The following is a 19,147-nucleotide window of genomic DNA, read 5'->3' on the forward strand; positions in this document are numbered from 1 at the left end:
CACACCTCCATCAGTCATGTACCCTGGGGGTCATTAACACACCTCCATCAGTCATTCTCTACAGAAAGTTAACCATTTACTTTGTAATCTCTGTAAAGTATATACCGTCAGCTTCAAAATGTGTCTGTTTGCTAGCATGCTCCATTTTTACTTTGTGGCAAGAACCTCTTTTATGCATTAATGAAAGAAGAAGTAATCACAGTGACAATGTCCAGATGCCGTACCTGTCAGGGGAGGCTGGTGGAGGCAGAAATCAGAGCACAGGTTCACTGTAGTGTATGGAATGGAATGAGGAATGGTATCAAACACTGCATTCCTCGTCCCATTCCATGTATTACAATGAGCCCGTCCTCCGATTTCTACCTTTGGCCTCTACCGTGTGTGTGATGTTGCGTTGCCGTGTTGTGTGTGTTGCAGGTGACTACGCAGGGTTCCCAGGCTGTGGGCTCCTACGCCTCCACAGTACCTACAGACATGACCTGAAGATCTACGCTTCGGACGAGGGCCGGGTCCAGATGACAGCTGCTGCCTTCGCCAAGGTCAGCACTGCACACATCACATCCCCGTATCACCATGACATCACATCCTCATATCACCATGACATCACATCCTCATATCACTATGACATCACATCCTCATATCACCATGACATCACATCCTCATATCACTATGACATCACATCCTCACATCACCATGACTACATCCTTGAATCACCATGACATCACATCCTCACATCACCATGACATTATATCCTTGAATCACCATGACATCACATCTCCATGACATCACGTCCTTGTATCACCATGACATTACGTCCTTGTATCACCATGACATTACGTCCTTGTATCACCATGACATTACGTCCTTGTATCACCATGACACCTCATATCGCCAAGCATAGCTGTTGAGGTCTTATGACATCGTGAGAACTGGAACTTTTCTGATAGAAAGACAACAGTAAAATCAAGTCAGGATGTCACTCCCCGTCCCCCCGTCCCCCATAGGGTCTTCTGGCTCTGGAGGGGGAGCTGACTCCTATCCTGGTCCAGATGGTGAAGAGTGCCAACATGAACGGCCTGTTGGACAGTGACAGTGACAGCCTGAGCAGCTGCCAGCAGAAGGTCAAGGCCAGGCTCCATGACATCCTCCAGAGGGACAGGGACTTCACCCCTGAGGACTACGACAAGGTCTGTTCCCTCATACACTGTTGCTGTGTCTAGCTGTACTGATCTATAGCCTACTGTTAACCAAGGGAACCAAAGGCTCCATGATATCCTACAGATGGACAGCGACTGCTGAAGACGTTGGCTTCTAGAATTTCCCCTATTTATTGTATGAGATAGGTTGTATACTCTGCATCCTCAGACAGGCTGTCACTACTCGCAGTGGGGAACATATTCCGATGACAGTGTTCTATTCAACAGAATGTATGTGTGTGCGCGTGCATGCGTGCGTACTGCTAGTATTCAGAGTATGTGTTTGTGTGTGTGTCCCCCAGCTGGCCCCCACCTCCAGTACCTCTCTGGTCAAGTCCATGCAGATGATCAAGAACCCGGTGAAGACGTGTGACAAGGTCTACTCCCTCATCCAGAACCTCACGCTGCAGATACGTCAGAGGATGGAGGACCCAAAGTCAGCCGGTACCACAGCTCACACACACACACGCACACACGCACACACACACACACACACACACACACACACACACACACACACACACTCTAGCAGGGGAGGCTGGCGGCGGAGGACTGGCTCATTGTAATGCATGGAACGAATGAAGAATGCTATCACGTGTTTGATACTGTTCCTCATTCCATGTATTACAATGAGCCAGTCCTCCGATTTCTACCTCCACCAGCCTCACATGCATTAAGGTACACTCCAGTACTCCCTAATAGTCATTTGTGATTCATCTGGGCTTTGCCTGATGAAAGCATTGTGAGCCTAAAAGTTGGTTCCTTGCAAAGTGTAAACTTTGTCTGTCATTATGACTTTTTAAAGTCTCTCCTTTGTTAGTCACTGCCTTGCTGTCGGACGTGTAGCTCATACACTACCTAAGCCCCTTTGAAAATTACGGGAAATGTTTTGGCCATTTAAAGCCTCATTAAAACTTCACCAAGTTAGATCACAGGTTCAGGCTGTCAGGGTGAGTCTTACTGGTCTTAATATCCTGTGACTGATTTAGAGCAAACAGGGTTTATAATGAAGGCGGTAGGAGGAGGAGGAGGAGGAGGAGAGGAACGCTGGCTCAGAACTAGTTTGCATTCTGAGCTGAACCACACCGACCCAAGGCAACGTCAATCACCATGGAAACAGTTTTTTTTCTTCTAGTTTTAGTTGAAGTAATTTTATTTTGACTGCACTAAAGTGTTCGGGCTGTCCCCTACTGTATATCCTCCAGCAGCATCAATGAGGTCACATTGTTATTTTGGCCTGGTGAAATGTAATGACATTGATTACACTTAGCCAGTAGTGGCAGAAATCAGAGGAAAGGCTTATTGTAAATGCATGGAATGAAATGAATACTGGTATCAAACACGTAGGTTTGATACCGTTTCTCATTCCATTAATTACAATTAGCCTGTCCTCCGATTTCTGCTTCCACCATCCTCCCCTGTGTAACTGAGTTGAGATGGTAAACTCACTTCTCAAGATCAAATACTCCCACCCGCACTGTTGAATAGCTAGCTTTTTGATAGCGTATCTGGTTTACATCGGGTATTTGAGGAGACGGGTTATGTGTGTTGGCAAGCCAGAGGTCGCAAGATCGAGGCTCGGTCGGAGCAAGTCGATTTGTGGGGGCTACTGTTTGCAACAACTTTGACGTCGGTTTCGCCGGTAGCCTACGACCAGGATGTTAACCTTCTCTCTCCCCCCTCAGACATCCAGCTGTACCACAGCGAGACCCTGGACCTGATGCTGCGGCGCTGGGCCAAGCTGGAGAAAGACTTCAAGATGAAGAACGGACGCTACAACATCAGTAAGATCCCCGACATCTACGACTGCATCAAGTACGACGTGCAGCACAACAGCTCCCTGAAGCTGGACAACACCATGGAGATCTACCGCCTGTCCAAGTCCCTGGCCGACATCGTCATTCCACAGGTCTGTTACCGCGGCAACGCTTCTGGTTGTTTGGCTACCTCTTTGGAAAGGTTTTGTGTCTTGAGTCTAGTTTTCTCGGTGGTTAGTCAAAGTGTTGAGAGCGTGTTTCATTGTGTTAGTTATGTGTTTGAGTTTGTTTACGTTGAATATGAATATAGTCAGAATGTTGAGAGTGTTTCATTGTGTTAGTTATGTGTTTGGGTGTGTTCACGTTGAATGTAAATATAGTGTGATTTTAATGCCACCCCTCCCTTCATCAGGAGTATGGTATCTCCCAGCCGGAGAAGCTGGACATTGCCAAAGGCTACTGCACCCCTCTGATCCGCAAGATACGCTCCGACCTGCAGAGGACGCAAGATGACGACACTGTCAACAAACTACATCCTGAGTGAGATATACGCGCACACACACACACACACACACCCACACACATTCTCTCTCTCTCTCTCTCTCTCTCTCTCTCTCTCTCTCTCTCTCTCACCCTATCTTCCTCTGTCTCTCCCTGTTTCTCCCTCTATCTATTTATCTCTCTCTCTCACTCTCACACGCTGTTTACCGATACCTTGTTTATATCTCTATCATATGAAGTGTTTGTCAAAGCAGCCAATATCCAACATAGTGATCTGCATGTCATGTGTGTCCCGCTGCATCCCTCAGGTACTCCCGTGGAGTGATGTCCCCAGAGCGCCATGTGAGGACCAGACTTTACTTCACCAGCGAGAGTCACGTCCACTCCCTGCTTTCCATCCTGCGCTACGGAGCCTTCTGTGACGTGAGTACCACCCTACAGGACCGTTTAGAACACTCGGGGAACCAGGGGAGGCCGGTGGAGGTAGAAATCGGAGGACGGCTCATGGTAATGCATGGGTTGGAATGAGGACTGGTATCACGCCACCCCTGCTGTGAACACTGAGGGGTAAATGGGTACGGCTCAGAGGATTAGACATGGTACTGGGTCACAGAAGTAGCACACCAGATGAGTTGAGGTGCGGGTGAGGGGCTGTGGATGGATATGGAACTGGGCCCTGAACGGCCATGTTGTCTGCCTGCATCCTCTCTCCCAGGAGGCCAAGGACGAGCAGTGGAAGAGGGCCATGGACTACCTCAAGGTGGTCAGTGAGCTCAACTACATGACCCAGATAGTCATCATGCTTTATGAGGACCCCAACAAGGTAACCTCATCACCTCTGGTCTGTCTCTGTCTTTGTGTGTGTGTGTGTGTGTGTGTGTGTGTGTGTGTGTGTGTGTGTGTGTGTGTGTGTGTGCGCGTGTGCGTGTGCGTGTGCGTGCGTGCGTGTGTGTGCTTGCATGTGTTAAACGAGACAGTCCCTAACCCCGTCCCTGTCCCTCCAGGACCCGTCATCAGAGGAGAGGTTCCATGTGGAGCTTCATTTCAGCCCCGGAGCGAAAGGCTGTGAGGATGACAAGAACCTGCCCTCTGGGTTCGGCTACAGACCTGCGTCACGAGAGGTGAGGCTACGCTACGCTTCGCTAGCTCTTAACCAACCACCACCTGTGTGCTGAGGCTATGCCATGCTTCGCTAGCTCTTATTAAGCAAGATGTTTCTGTACACTTCAGAATATATTCTGGTGCTGCCTACAGCAATCTGGAACCTGAGTGTGCTTCTATTTCTTTCAATTGGAATTTGCTCCGTTGCCAGCACCTCGCCTAGATCTTCTGCGGTGTGCGTTCTCTACTTTTCAATTTAGCTGCCTACAACAGTAACATGGCTAGTTCACAGCTCCACTAGTATTTACAGTTCATTTGATGCAGCGTGAATTAAAACACATGATTTAGGGCCAATTTCACAGATAAGGCTTAAGCCTAATCCTAGACTAAAAAACATCTTTGGTGGAGAGTTTACATTGAAAGTGTGATTTAGTCCAGGACTAGGCTCAAGCCTCGCCTGAGAAACCGGCCCTAAATCATGCAAATGTCACATGATGAAAGCATGAAATATCTGATATTTATGTCTCCTGTCTTCCCCTCTCCAGAATGAGGGCTCTAAGAAGAAGTCTCAGGTGGACAGCGATGAGGTGGAGGAGTCAGGCGGTACGGGAACCAAGCGGGACGAACCTGACCGCGCCCTCCTCATGTTCCGCCCCCTGGTCTCTGACCCTATCTACATACACAGGAAGTCTCCAATGCCACGCTCCAAAAAGATCGGCTCTGTGGAAGTAAGTGGGTTAAGGCTGGGTACCGGTCACAGGTGATGAAGAGGCCACCTTCATACTACCCTAGGGCTGGTGTCCTGGACACAGATTAAGGCTCTCCAATGAGGATGGTTTTTAGTCTGATTTTAGGTTTAATCTGTGTCTGGGAAACCACCCCTTGCTTAGTGCATAGCAGGGATAAGTAACTCTAGTCCTCAGACCACCTGTATGCTACTTAGTGCATACTACTTAGTGTATACTACTAAGTGCATAGCGGGGATAGGTAACTCCAGTGAATGCTGTCCTGCTGGTTTTCTTCTCTTCCTGGTAGCTGAGTACTCAGACAGAGACCACACTTTTATGTTTTTAAGCAAGATGTGCTTGGTGCCACTGTTTGCAAGGCGTATTATAAAACATGTAAGTTGCATGTTCCTGTATTCTACAGTACATTCACTATGTTTAGTAGGTTTGTCTTGATATGGGAACCAATGTTTTTGCCAAATGCCAAATTCACATTTGCAGTTCCCTCTAATTCTCATATCCCTTCATCAATAATAGACAGTTAATCAATTAATCTATAATAAACACTCACTCCTCACAACCCTCACTGCATGGACAGCACAATGCAACACATGTACAGCATAACGCTACCGTACAAAGAAGGCAGTGTGTGTACCATGAGATGCACTTTTACCTGGTTGTAAAACTAGGACTTTATTCTATATCTACCTCTATACAGTACAGGTTATTATATAGTTATCTGTGTGTCTTCTAATGGCTGTTGAGGTCTCTGACAGTATCAGTTGGGGCTCTGTATTCTGGATCATGTTTGATTGAGTCTTTGTATTCAATGTTTATTTTCTGGTTGCGCTTTTCAGCACGGTGAACGTCACTGCACATACTGTGGGGTGCAAAAAATGTGGGCACCCCTAGTCAAAATGCCTTTTACAATTAATATCTAAGTGAAAAGAAGCAAACCTAACCTCTAAATGGTACAGAGTTAAACATGACACATTTCATCACATTTTAAAGCAAGATATATATATATTTTAAACTTTTTACAGTTTCAGAATAATAAAACAAGGAAAAAGGCCTTGTGCAAAAGTTTGGGAACCCTGTCAGATAGTACTTTGTAACTCCTCCTCGGGCAACTATAACAGCTTGCAAACGCTTCCTGTAGCCAGCAAGAGTCTTTCAATTCTTGTTTTGGGAATTTTTCCCCATTCTTCTTGGCAGAACACCTCTAGCTCAGAAATATTCTTCGGCCTTCTTGCATGCCACAGCATTTTTGAGATCTCTCCACAGATTTTCAATAGTATTCAAATATTCTAGAATGTCTTGATATTTGGTGGAATACATTCTTCCTTCCACCTGCACAAATTATTGCCTGTGCCCCCAGCTGCTACACAACCCCAAAGCATAATGGATCCACCTCCATGCTTAACAGTTGGCAAGATGTTCTTTTCTACAAATGCTTCACCCTTTTTTCTCCAAACATACCTTCTTTGGTTGTGGACAAAAAGTTACATTTTGGTTTCGTCAGTCCAAAGCACATTGTTCCAGTAGGCTTCAGGTTTCTCAAGGTTTTCTTTTGCATACTTCAGACGCTTACTTTTGTGTTAAGGTCGTAGGAAAGGCTTCTTTCTGGCAACTCTGCCATGTAGGTCTTTGTTGTTTAAGGTGCGCTGTATCGTTTTCCTGTGAAGAATTAGACTGGTGTCTGCTATTCTTTTTTGCAGCTCTTTTGCAGTGATGTGTGGGTTCTGAGCATTTCTCACCAGATCTCGGACCACTCTATCTGAACATTTTCTTGGTCTTCCAGATCTTGCCTTGACTTCAATTCAATCAATTGTTCCATTTATTTTCCATTTTCTGATGATGTTTCTGTCAGTGGAAATAGGTCGTTTGAAACGTTGCGAGAGTTTTTTGTAGCCTTCTCCTTGATGGTGGAAGTGAACTATCTTGATTCTGACATCCTTGGACAACTGTTTAGAGGGACCCATGTTTTTTTACTCCAGACACATCAGCCACCGCAGTCGGATACTTTAGAAGGCATGGAGTTACTTCAGAATATATAGTTCAACCCTGGAATTATATTCACCTGACTCATTGAAGCCCTAACGAATAAATCACCTTGGTCTGGGCCTTAGTACCGTAATCATCTTCTCAAAAGGTAATAAAGAATAATCCAAAAGAGTTCCCAAACTTTTGCACAGGGCCCTTTTCCTTTTTTATCATTTAAAAAATAAAAAAATAAAAAATAAACCTTGCTTTAAAATTTGCAGAAAGTTGTCATGTTTAACTTTGTAGCATTTAGTCTTCAAGGCTTGCTTTCAAGCACTTGGAGATTACGTAATTGTAACAGACATTTAAACCAGGGGTTCCCAGATTTTTGCTCCCCACTGTAGTCTAATGGCCAGAGCATGGTGATGACACAGCAGGGTTACATTTACAATCAAATGTGTCTATCAATTGTTTTTATCTGATAAAACAACATGTCAACCTGTGCCCCAAGCAAAGTATCAACCTAGAAATGTCAATAATGACCCCTTAAATGGAACTACTTAACATTGAAACTACAGTACAATGATTTATTTTTGTTCTTTTCCTTCTATTTGTTTGCTTCCTCTTAGTCCCCATTGCAGACAGACTTTATCAAGAACGCAGCTGGCAAAGTATGACCATATATACGTTTCTACACCCCAATCCGAAAACAAAGGGGCTTACTTGTGAATGGGGGTGGGGCTAATGAGACTAGCCCAGTGCCATAGACACACAGAGTTCTCCCAGCCACCATCTCGGCACCAACACTTCCATGACAGTTACTTTCAAACTAGATACACACACCAATAGAATGTAACGTGTCACAGAATGTTTGGTGTCAAAATGGCGGCCACCTACAGTAGTTTGTGGCCCTACTCATGTGTATCCCTGGCTACTGCGTGAGTCTGGCCTGTTTCTTCTTTCCTCTGTAATGTTGCATGACTGTGCTGTTTTTGCCCCCTCTCTCACATCCAGGAAGAGAGCCCCCTGAGTGTGTCTAGTCCTGACTCTAGTGGTCCCTGGCTGCATTACACCTGTGCGGGTGTGGGTTCAGGGGCGCGTAGACGACGCAGATCAGGGGACCCAATCACTTCCTCCCCTGTGTCCCCCAAATCACTGGCTTTCACTTCCACTATTTTTGGCTCATGGCAACAGGTTTTTATACACGTTTTAATTCAATGTTTTATCCTCCAAACGTACAAGACATGACTACTCGCTAATACCTTTGTTGTGTTTACTGCTGCAGTCAGCAAGGACACCTAATCAGCAGATCAATGTAAAGGCGCTGGTTCTACCCACCATTTTGTTGTTTTTTCGCCTCTGGTTTCTTTCTGTGTCCTGTGAAGAATGACCCTTCTTTTTCAGTTTAAGCTAATTCAGTTCATGGGGGGTCCATAAGATAAGTGTTTTTTGGTTTTAGTACTTTTTTCATTCCAGAGTAGTTGTTCACCTTTTATAACTTAAGTTTTATAAATGACATTGCTGCTGTCCTGACTGTGATGTCATCCATGTCTCCTCCTATGTGGTGGTGCACAGCTAAATAGAGACATGACTTTTGCAAACACATTATGGCCAGACAGCTCTAAATAGGCTACACTCCAGGGCTCTCTTTCTGGGTTTATCTTTGTTGATTTGCCCCCATTTTACCATTCCATATTAGCTATTGCACAGTGAGGAGATCATATCTTTTCTTATGTCCCCCCCCCCATCTTCTTTTCTTTATAGGTGTTTTTATTTGTTTTACAGGTATCTTTTTGTTTCATTGTTTCATATCTGCTCATGGACTCTTCAATGATGGCTATGCAACATGCTACATTGGTATAATCCAGTTAATGGAACTTCTATAATTGATTAATGTTAAAAGGTTTTTACAGTGTTGAACCTTAAATAATTACTCTGAAGACAGAAATGAAATGGAGGAAATGGTTGTGCTTGCCATGCATTAACTGTCTAGCACCTGCTGCGCAACCATTAAAGGCCATGGTTCAACCAGTCCATGGGCACAGTTTGGTATTATTGTGTTGACTTTCTACATTTAGTAACCAAGGTAAATACTCCTCTTTATATTCATCTGCTGAAACCCCATCGTTAGCTGTCCTTCGCGACTCGCTCAGTCTCGCTCATGTTGAGTGACAGAATGATAAGTGTGCGGTCCAGGGAGTGGAGTGATTCATCAATGTGATTGTTGTCATGCCGACTGTGGAGATGTGTTTTGGGGTGGGATGTCCGTCTTAAAGTCGTCTGGCTGCTTGTGTCCTCCAGAACTCTGACTAAGGCCTATCTCTGCTGCAACCTAATTAACACTGTTTCTAACGGGTCACTGCTTTGCTCCAATGAAATGTAGACAAGGCTATTTTCACTACATTTTTCACCCCATTTGCAAAAATGGAGACAAAACCAGCTTTTAATGCCAAACTGACCTGTATTGTTAACATACACTTGACCCGTTTTTACTGGAATCATTTAATGACAAGACATGGGGGGCCAATGCCAAATTAAGCTACAACTATATGTAGAGTAACAACTACACTACTCTATGAGCATTTGTAGAGCTGTTACGGTATGTCAAACCCATGGAGGACTAGGACCATTCTAGTCCCAGAGTCCAATTCCAGGTCTACAATCAACTGGGAAACCCCAATTCATAGAGGGAACCCCAGATTTCCAGTATCAGTACTCATTCTAGCACCGCTACTGTGAGGGACAATGGCGGCACTCCAGGTGGCTTACGCTGCTCATACCATCAGGTTTCACAGTGACTGGACAAGTGTTACAGTACTACACAGTTTGGTCACAATAAAGACATCCTGGAGTCCTACCATTGGCCTTCACAGAATGAGGGCTGCTTAGTCTGAGATTTCCTGTATGATTCCTGGGGGCGGGGGCGGGGGGGGGGCTGCTGCCTCTAAGGACTGCTGCCTCTAAGGACAATGTGTGCGAGGGGGGGGGGGGGGGGGTTCCCTGCCTTGACCCTCCCAGGTAAGCTCTGGCAGCTCTATGAGAGGTGAGAGTGGGCTAAGTGTGCTCTGCTCATTGTCTTGGTGCAGTCCTGCTTCCACCAACAGACATGCTCTACCTCTCATGACCTCTCCACCCCCACCCTCCACCTAGACCAGGTTCCTCCTGCTGTGACTCCCCCCCCATCCATCCCTCCCAGAGGATCCACTATGTGCTCATTTCCAGTCTGTGTGGGTTCGGTGTCCCGACCATGCACAACTCCAACAACATGATTAACATCTCTGAAGGGAACATAATACCCCTCTCCTCCTCTTCCTCCTCCTCCTCCTCCTCTTCCTTTGTTTTGGTTCTCCTCCCTTTTTTATTTTGTTGTTTATGCCATAGGTGTATGTGACGTGACGTGTTCTGTTGGTCAAAGTTGTGCCATCTTTGATTGTTGGAGAACTTGATAATTATGCCTTAACTGTCGCCATGTTTCTGTCTGTCCTCCTCCTCATTTGTTTCTCCACACCTCTCTGGCTCTGTGAGGCCGTGTCTGTCTGTCTGTCTGTGTCTGTTATGAAAACAACCTCTGATGTGGAATGACCTCCGTCTGTCCATGGGGATGTTGCATGATCCATCTTTTATTTTTCGTCATCCTTTTTTTTCCCGTTCTGTCGTTTTTGCCGTCTTCCTGCACTAACATTTTCCAGGGCTGCTTATTAACCATGTGTCTGAGTGTCTGCCCGTCCAGACAAGGCGTCCGTCCGTATGAGTATGGTTGTGGACATCCACCCTGGTGTCAGTGAGAGGTGGTGATATCTGGCCTCTCTCCTCCAGGTTCTGTCGGAGAACAACGCCCACATCCAGAGACCTGGGAGGCTGCACCCTGAACACAAACTCACCACTGGAATAGGTAGGCTTGCCTCAGACGTTTGGTCAAAAGTGTATTTTGATAAGTAAGCCTAACGTTTGTAGTCTGTTGGCCTGCACATTTCATGATGACATTGAGAAATAATTTACTATATAATAATGTGATGAAAGTTTTTTTTTTTTTTTACACAACCTCAATGTTAAGAGCCAGATTGGGAGTTGCTGACACTGTGCTAGGTGCACTGTGACTGTGTGGAGAACAACCTAAGCTTTCACCCTCCCCTCCCAGAGCCAGTTACAACATTAGCCAACTAGCTAAGATAGCTATCAATGTCAGCAAAATCACTGTGACTGTTGGCAACTACCGTATATATATTTTTCCTCATGGCTCAGTGCATCCCATAATAACAACAGGACAGCGTCGGCGACTGTCTTCCCCACGTAAGTGCTGTACCTAGCTATAGTAAGTGTATGTAGTACAGTAGCTACAGTAGCAAGCTCTCCGACAGCTTATTTAGCTAGATTTGATCATCAAGCTGTGTTTCTACTAGTGACTAGTTGCAACTGATACCAGTTTCTAGATGCTAGGTTTAGGTTTAGGTTTAGGTTTAGGTATGACATGTCTACGTTAAGTGGGCGGAATTTTGTGCAAAAATACACCTTGCCCAAAAGGCCAGCCCTCACGTTTACGTTCCACCTGCTTGTCTTCCACCCATAATACAAGCGATGGGGCGACCAATGGGGTTTCAGCAACTCCCGATCCAGCCTTTACGAAATATAATCAATTGTGTTATAATGTGATGAAATCATGTCCCCATATCCCCATAGTGTTTATTCTCCACAGTATTTTAGCCAGCACAATCTCAATGTTAAGACATGACAAGACAAGTTGAATGTTTTGATTTCATTGATGCCTTTTAGAAAAAAATGCAGATTTGTTATTGTATTTAACTTTAACTGCATTTCAAGCATTTGCTCTGTGTGGACTCGTGTGTGATTTCTCTGCGAATGCTGCTTCACTAAATCTGTCACGTGGAACTTGTTTGAGCCAGTAATACCGTCAACCAGCTCAGTTATTAAGCTGACTATTTTCTAGAGACAGATTTTTGCCACACAACTAATCCAGTGCTGCTGACTCTGTTTCCCATACATGCTGGTAATGTCCTTCATCCTTTGTGACCTAAAATGGCGCAGCCACAGCAAATTCTTACATGAATATGTTGGGGATTTGTTGATGGCTACCATTTTAGAAATGGCTATCCTACACCATTTAACTCCTTGGATCTTTTATCTGAGTCTGTTACCTTATTTTTTTCTGTCAGCTGCATAACTGCAACTGTAGCTGCAACATTGTTTATTATATTTATATTTCATTATATTTTTGACTTTATACAAGGCATTATTACCTCAGGGAATGTGTCCTGTAATCATCATGTTTGACTCCCTTGTTATCTGTATTGTCTTTTAATTTGTATCATATTACTTTTGAGTAAGTATTGTAGTTGACTTGTAGTGGGTCTGCTTCCAGGCTCGGAGTACATGCCTTGTGAATTAGTGGGAAGATGACATAATAAGTTATTGTTCTAGTTTCCTACAGATTAGTTAAGCTTAGTTCTAGATTGAAGTCCATTCTCCAGGGATAGTGCTTTCTCGCCATGGAATGGGTTTAATCTGTTTTTAGTAAATAAACCCACAGAGTACCACAGACTGTCAGTCAGGGGAGGCTAGTGGAAGCAGACATTGGTGGATTGTAATGCATGGAAGGGAACATATGTCTTTGATACCACTCCTCATTCCATGCCATGCATTTCAACGAGCCCGCCCTCCGATTTCTACCTCCACCAGCCTCCCCTGATTTTAGTATAGGTGTAACACTTATGAGAAGAGGACAGCTCATAGCCAGTTCTGTAGTGCAGTGTTGGCCCGACAGCCTAGGTTCTGATATGTAGTGTTTTGATAACAGCAAAGGGAACTGTTGTTAGGAACCTCATCTCTTCCCCCCATGGCCATCCTCCTGCGGAGGGACATTACTGTGCTTATGTGAAGGCTCTTTTGACGAGGCTGCACCAAGTCTTTCTGTGGCAACAATCTCCTAGCCATGCATGTTGCATGCATTCCAATGGTGTGTGTGTGGTGTGGTTCTTGTGACGACCCATACACACACAGACAATTGATGTGGCTGTGTCCCAATAACCATACTGCCATCTAAGTGTGTGCTGGTGTTGCGGTTGGGACAGAGGCTGTCTGTGTGTGTTCTAACCCCCCCAGGCTCTCATTGCGCGGGCCTGTTTAGTACCATGGTGCTCGGGGGTTCGTCCAGTGCTCCTAACCTCCAAGATTATGCTCGCGCGCACCGTAAAAAGCTGACCTCTTCTGGCTTCTTAGATGGTATGTGCAGACACGCACACACATCTTCAAAGAGAAAGATCAACCCCTCCCTGTTTATTATGTTGATAAGGAATCCTAGAGTTTCCTCTGTGTATTTCATCAGGAAATAGACAGTATGAGTCTATCTGTCTATTATGCTGTCACACTCATCGTAAGGCGGCCCATCTTGTGTTTTGGTCTCTCGCATTTTGTCTTGCATTTTTCATGTTCATGGTATCAGATAATGGTTAGGAAACCAGTCACCCAACTTCTGTTGTTGATGGTAAAGAATGTTGTGTTTTATGGTAAAAATGCAGTTAGTGAAACTAAACTAATTTAGTAATATCATCATTTTCATGTGATGAAATGATCTTATTACTATACCTAGTGAGTCCATCCTTTGTAGTACATCATTTAGTGTTCTTGACGCATTTTATCATGAACATTGTAGTCATTGTGGCTTTTTAAATCATTCGACACTTTAAATCATTTTAGTTGTTTCCACAGTTATATAAAAGTATTTTGAATCATGAGACAGTTGTTTTAGTGAATCTGATGAGTTTCAGTTATTGGTCTCTCACCCAATCCGAAGTGCAGTTTTCGTTTGATACAATAACCACCACAGAATACCTCTTGTCTACATAGCTGTTGATATTATTATTATTATTATTATTATTATTATTATTAAGATTTCTTTCCGTGTAAAGACATAGTCTTTTCTTCAGGGTAAGTACATTTATCAGGATCCTCGTTTTTTTATTGATAACCCCATCAAATCCATGATTCCTTGAATGTACTTTCTCGGTCATATAGATCTGATCCCATTGATGTTGTGACGTAGTGTAGACATCTCTGCATCATGTATATCAGTAGGCAGGGGAGGCTGGTGGAGGCAGAAGCATTGGACGGGAACATTGTAATGAATGGAATTAGGAATGAGCCTGTCCTCTGATCTCTAGCTCCACCAGCCTTCCCTGGACTAAGGGTAGTTATGTGTATGGATATGAATGAATAATGGGTGGAAGGCGGGTAGTGAACCAACAGTATAATGGAGGATGTGGTTTGGAGGGGATTCTGGTAGAAGGCCCAACACTGTACTAAGGTCAGCATAGGTGTCCAACAGCCTATATAGACCTTTATTGTTCTGTCCTCCAATTCCAACTGGAACCATCCCACTATCTCAAAAGCAGAAAATGAACCGCAACAAACAATTAACCTTCTTGTTTTGTGTGTCCACCCTCCTTGCCCTGGCTCTGGCTGAGAGAATCTGAACAACAACGACTTTATTAACAACACTACTGAAAACAAAACACTCCTCTCCTTTCCCCACCCTCCCTTCCTAACCCTGCATGCCTTTTTCTCTTCTAATACTTGCTTTTCGCTTTGCCTTTCTTCCTAACCCCCTTGTTTTTGTTCCGCTACTAGCAGTCGTTCGTGTTGAGGAAACCTTGTTCTTCTCTTTCCCAGAGGCCACGCGTGGGTCTGCTGTTAAACGGTTTTCTATCTCTTTTGCGCGACACCCGACCAATGGTATGTTTGCTCTCATCAATTGAGGTACTCCCTTTTGCTTCATCCCTCCTTTTATATTGGTCTGGGTAGCGTCCCCTCTTCTCTCCCTCCTTCCCCGTGTTCCCCCCCCCCCCCCCCCCCTCCCCATCAGCACCAGGAATGAGGAATGTCACCATGACGGTTGGGACCGTCTGAATGCTCATCCAACCCTCAGACCATGTGCTTCTTATGTCCCTTCCTTCTTAGACATACTATTGGCTACACACAGTTTAGGACCAAGGCCTGAATACAGGTTATTGTGACTAGGTAGTTTTCCCCCATCGCTTTTCTGTTTCCTTTCAATGGTGCTCTATTTTATATTTTTATGATGCTGTAGTTAGTAACCTAGTAGTAATATTGCTAAGACAGTGTACAATTAGGCCATAATATGTATTGCAGTTTTGATCTGCCATTGCAATTTATCTCGGTGGTTTGAATGATAATCATTCTAATATGTACCGTAGTTAATGTACATAAACAAACATAAGACTCTTTCAGTACTGTTAATTTTGAGATATCATATTTTTGTTTGTTTGTTTGTTTGTTTTTAAACTGCTTTTCTAAATGGGTCAGTGTTTTCCGGTATGTTCTGTGGTAAGTGTGGATTCTGTTTAATTTACCCATTTATATACTCCTCTTGTCTGAATGTTGTTTGGTGTTTTAATTTCATGTAGATTTCTGTTGTGTAGAGTCCAGCTTCCTTTATCTTTCTCACTTCTCAGTCCTCCACGTCTTCAGCCCCCTCGACCACCAGCGCTTGTCCCCACGTTCTACCACCTCTCCTCAGACCCTCTGCCTGTGGAACGGCCTGAGTAGCTGTCAGCTTTACTCTTACTCTTGCTTTTACTTACTTTAGTCCCCAGAACACACTTACCTATCAGTAACGCTTATTGAGAAGTGTCAATTAGACCACAGGACTACACAACAGAACATATCTGTCAGTCTAAGGTTCATGAAGGTTCATGATCTGTGACAGTTCAATTACTATCATATATTTAAAGCTTCACCGTCACTATGTGTCTTAGACAAGACCCTCACTATGGACAATGGATCTTCCCCTCTAACCTAAGTTCTGGTGTTAGGCCACTCAAGATTCCCTTTATTAACTTGTATGATCCTGTTAGTTGGGGACAAATATAGATAACCCAACCAACTCGTAACGGCTACTCTGGTAAGTAGCCTAAACATTCATTTTTACGTTTTCTTTCTTTTTTTCCTCATCCTGGCTGAATCAGTTTGTGGTCCTGTACAGCAGGTAGCGAGTGCTTCATTGGGATGTAGTTGATGTTTTTTGGCCCTGAGGCTTCCACACTGCAAACCTCCACCACCTCAATCTGATGTTTATTATCCTTTTAGTTTGGTTTTGTTTTGTTTGCTGTCATCTCTAAGATAATGGAAGCGTCATGAGTCTGTATGCCGATTTCATTCCCTGATGCGATGTCGCTCACTCTCATGAATGATTAGTGACTCATGGAGAATGTGTAGTTAGACCTCAGTCAGATATTGGTACAAATACTCTAAAGTGTTCGAGGTGTGCTTGATTTTGTTTGGAGTTCCACATTTGGAACCGTTCTATTGGTTCCACTGTGCCCGGCAAACTAAATGAAGTGCAGCTCGATTGTAACAAAGTATTTTCCACATGTATTTGACCCAGGTCTGGTATGTAGTGTAGTATTTTACCCAGGTGTGGTTATGTAGCGTTGTCAGTATGTAGTGGTCTGATCATATGGAGGTGTCCCCCCTCCCCCCAGGGTTTGAGCTGTACTCCATGGTCCCGTCCATCTGCCCCCTGGAGACGCTGCACAACTCCCTCTCTCTCAAACAGATCGACGACTTCCTCGCCTCCATCGCTAAGTCCCACGAGTCAATGCTGGACATCTCCGCCTCCAACCCAGGTGTGTGTGTGTGTGTGTTTTTTTGTATGTGCGTGCGTGTAAGTTGTTGTCTATGCTGACGTCTCATTGACTCCTTTGTGTTCAACAGCTGGGAAGAAAACTCCCTTGAACACATACACTCCAGCGAGGGTCCTGCCCTGTCCTTTCACACAGAGCAAGAGGACCCTGGAGAAGGCTGCTAGTGGTAAGACACTTCAGTTTGATAAATAACACAATCAACTTCTACAAATTCAGTTGGCCATGACTCCCATTCAACATAAGAACAACAATGGAAGATGACTTGCTGCTTATAGTCACATATAAGCGTCAAAGGACAGAACACGTTATTAATGTATGACTCATTCTACCCCTTCTCTCTCTCCCTCACAGTGAGTGGTGCGTCCCCCTCCAGGGTCCCCCGGTCCAGCAGCCCAGCTGACCCTGTCACACAAGGGGCAGCGAGGGACAAGGCAGAGGCACAGCAGCCTCTTCAACTTCAACTCTCCAGCACAGAGAGCCAAGCGGCCCTAGAGCCCTCCACCCAGGCTCAGCGGTCTCCCTCAGTACCTGCCACAGCTAGACTAGCTCCTGGGTTCACCCTCACGTCACCAGGGGGTTCAGTCTCCCTGGAGCACACTGCCCACCCTCTCACCTGTTTCTCAACCCCTGATAGGTCGGGAGACACAAGTCCCAGGCTGATGACCTCACAGCCTGATCCCCAAACTGGCCCGGAAGTGCCACCGGATACTCTGAGTGGTCAAGTCCCACCACAACTCCACCCTGCCCAAGATGCCCCCAGCGGTGCTTTGTCACTAAGCCACCACATGCAAGATACTGTGACTTGTAAAATACCCCCGCAATCACAAGCACCCTCCATGACTCAAGAAACCCCTAGTGGCAAAGTTGCGCTACAGACTTCAACCCAGGACATACACAGTGCTAAAATCCGCCCACAAGTCCCATCCCATGTCCCCCCCAAAGACACAGAGTCCAAGACGGTTTCCCCACCAGGCACGGTGCACCCCGGCCTCAGCCCTGAAGGCTCGACAGGAAAGGGAGTGGTCTCTCTCACCACCAGCCACCAGAAAGATGCCAAAGAAAGTTCCAAATAATATCCGTTCACTTCAACGTCAAAGCAGTTGGAATTGTTACACATCTAGTAGGTCAAAGTTACGATACAACCACACGTGGGACTTCTGTTACGAGGAGAACTATACATGTAATCTTAAGTTTAGACTAGACTCTATAGGTATTTGTTACACGCACCGTTAGTTACATAGTTAGTTTGTCAGTTACACTCTCTTTAAGCCGTTCTGAGACATTGGCCATCTTTACGGAGTTACATGGTTTCATGTTTCACTGTTGCACAGTGCGTGCTGTAAACTAAAGACATGCAATGTTGATCTGTGACTGTGTTTCCATTGTGTTACCGTTCGATCCGTTCCTGTTTCAGTCACCTGTTGCTACCTAGCGTGTTGTATATCTGAATGTCCAATGTTAAAGCAGTTGTACATGCGTCCTATAGAACTGAAGTGTATGTTGTTCTCCTGCTGCCACTTTGCCTGACTCCAGACCTGTAGTGGATGTGTATAGCCCACTCCTGTACGCCTAGCTAGCCTCATCCACCCACAGTGGCCATCCCTATGTGTAGGAGTTACTGTACAATGTAGACAGAGACATATTGATAGTCATACTGTAGGTGTTGGTAGCTAAACCACCTACAGGTCTGGAGTCAAGCGAACCGTCTACATCTCTTTAACAGAGAATTCCACAACTGAGACGAACTTGCTCATCTTGAACTGAAATCTCAAGGTCCAACTTAAGATATGTTGTATGTATGTTTTTAATGGGTAAGATGAAAATGTACATGCTTCTGTAGAAGATATACATAATGTACATGATGATGACATGTTTTTCATCTATATTTTCAATGCTACTCTTCTGATTGAACGTGATGAAACTGGAAAAGGAAGTCTGCCTTATGAGTACTGTAACGACAATTGTTCATCTCTCTCTTTATGACATTGTAAACAAACATGATTGTTGTATATATTCATAATAAACTTCCAGAAAGGTGTTGTTGTCTGAGTGTCATTTCCCTGTGCAATAAATGACAACTACAGTGCAATAGTGTTGTCTGCCATAAGGTTCCCTGATATAATGACTTGAGCTGTATAGGTTTGTTAGCAGCTGTGCTGATGAGGAGGAGGGATGGAGAAGGAGGAGGATTCAAGGTTTATTAGTAG

General features: G+C 44.7%; 1 protein-coding gene across 1 annotated transcript in view; it reads left to right on the forward strand.

Moving 5' to 3' along the window:
* The window catches only part of ppip5k2 (diphosphoinositol pentakisphosphate kinase 2), a 34,628-nt gene extending 15,694 nt beyond the window's left edge, over positions 1–18,934 (forward strand). Inside the window, exons 15-29 of the mRNA XM_080529763.1 lie at positions 418–539; positions 1,005–1,187; positions 1,499–1,640; positions 2,882–3,105; positions 3,366–3,493; positions 3,763–3,877; positions 4,170–4,277; positions 4,459–4,575; positions 5,101–5,283; positions 8,278–8,457; positions 11,080–11,155; positions 13,381–13,500; positions 16,779–16,922; positions 17,011–17,106; positions 17,292–18,934. Coding sequence (XP_080385889.1) covers positions 418–539; positions 1,005–1,187; positions 1,499–1,640; positions 2,882–3,105; positions 3,366–3,493; positions 3,763–3,877; positions 4,170–4,277; positions 4,459–4,575; positions 5,101–5,283; positions 8,278–8,457; positions 11,080–11,155; positions 13,381–13,500; positions 16,779–16,922; positions 17,011–17,106; positions 17,292–18,013 — 2,660 coding nt within the window. The 3' untranslated portion in view covers positions 18,014–18,934. The remainder of the gene's footprint in view (positions 1–417; positions 540–1,004; positions 1,188–1,498; positions 1,641–2,881; positions 3,106–3,365; positions 3,494–3,762; positions 3,878–4,169; positions 4,278–4,458; positions 4,576–5,100; positions 5,284–8,277; positions 8,458–11,079; positions 11,156–13,380; positions 13,501–16,778; positions 16,923–17,010; positions 17,107–17,291) is intronic.
* The last annotated feature ends 213 nt before the right edge of the window (positions 18,935–19,147 follow it).

This window comes from Nansenia antarctica (assembly GCF_963989245.1).
Source record: "Nansenia antarctica genome assembly, chromosome: 4".
Taxonomy (NCBI): domain Eukaryota; kingdom Metazoa; phylum Chordata; class Actinopteri; order Argentiniformes; family Microstomatidae; genus Nansenia; species Nansenia antarctica.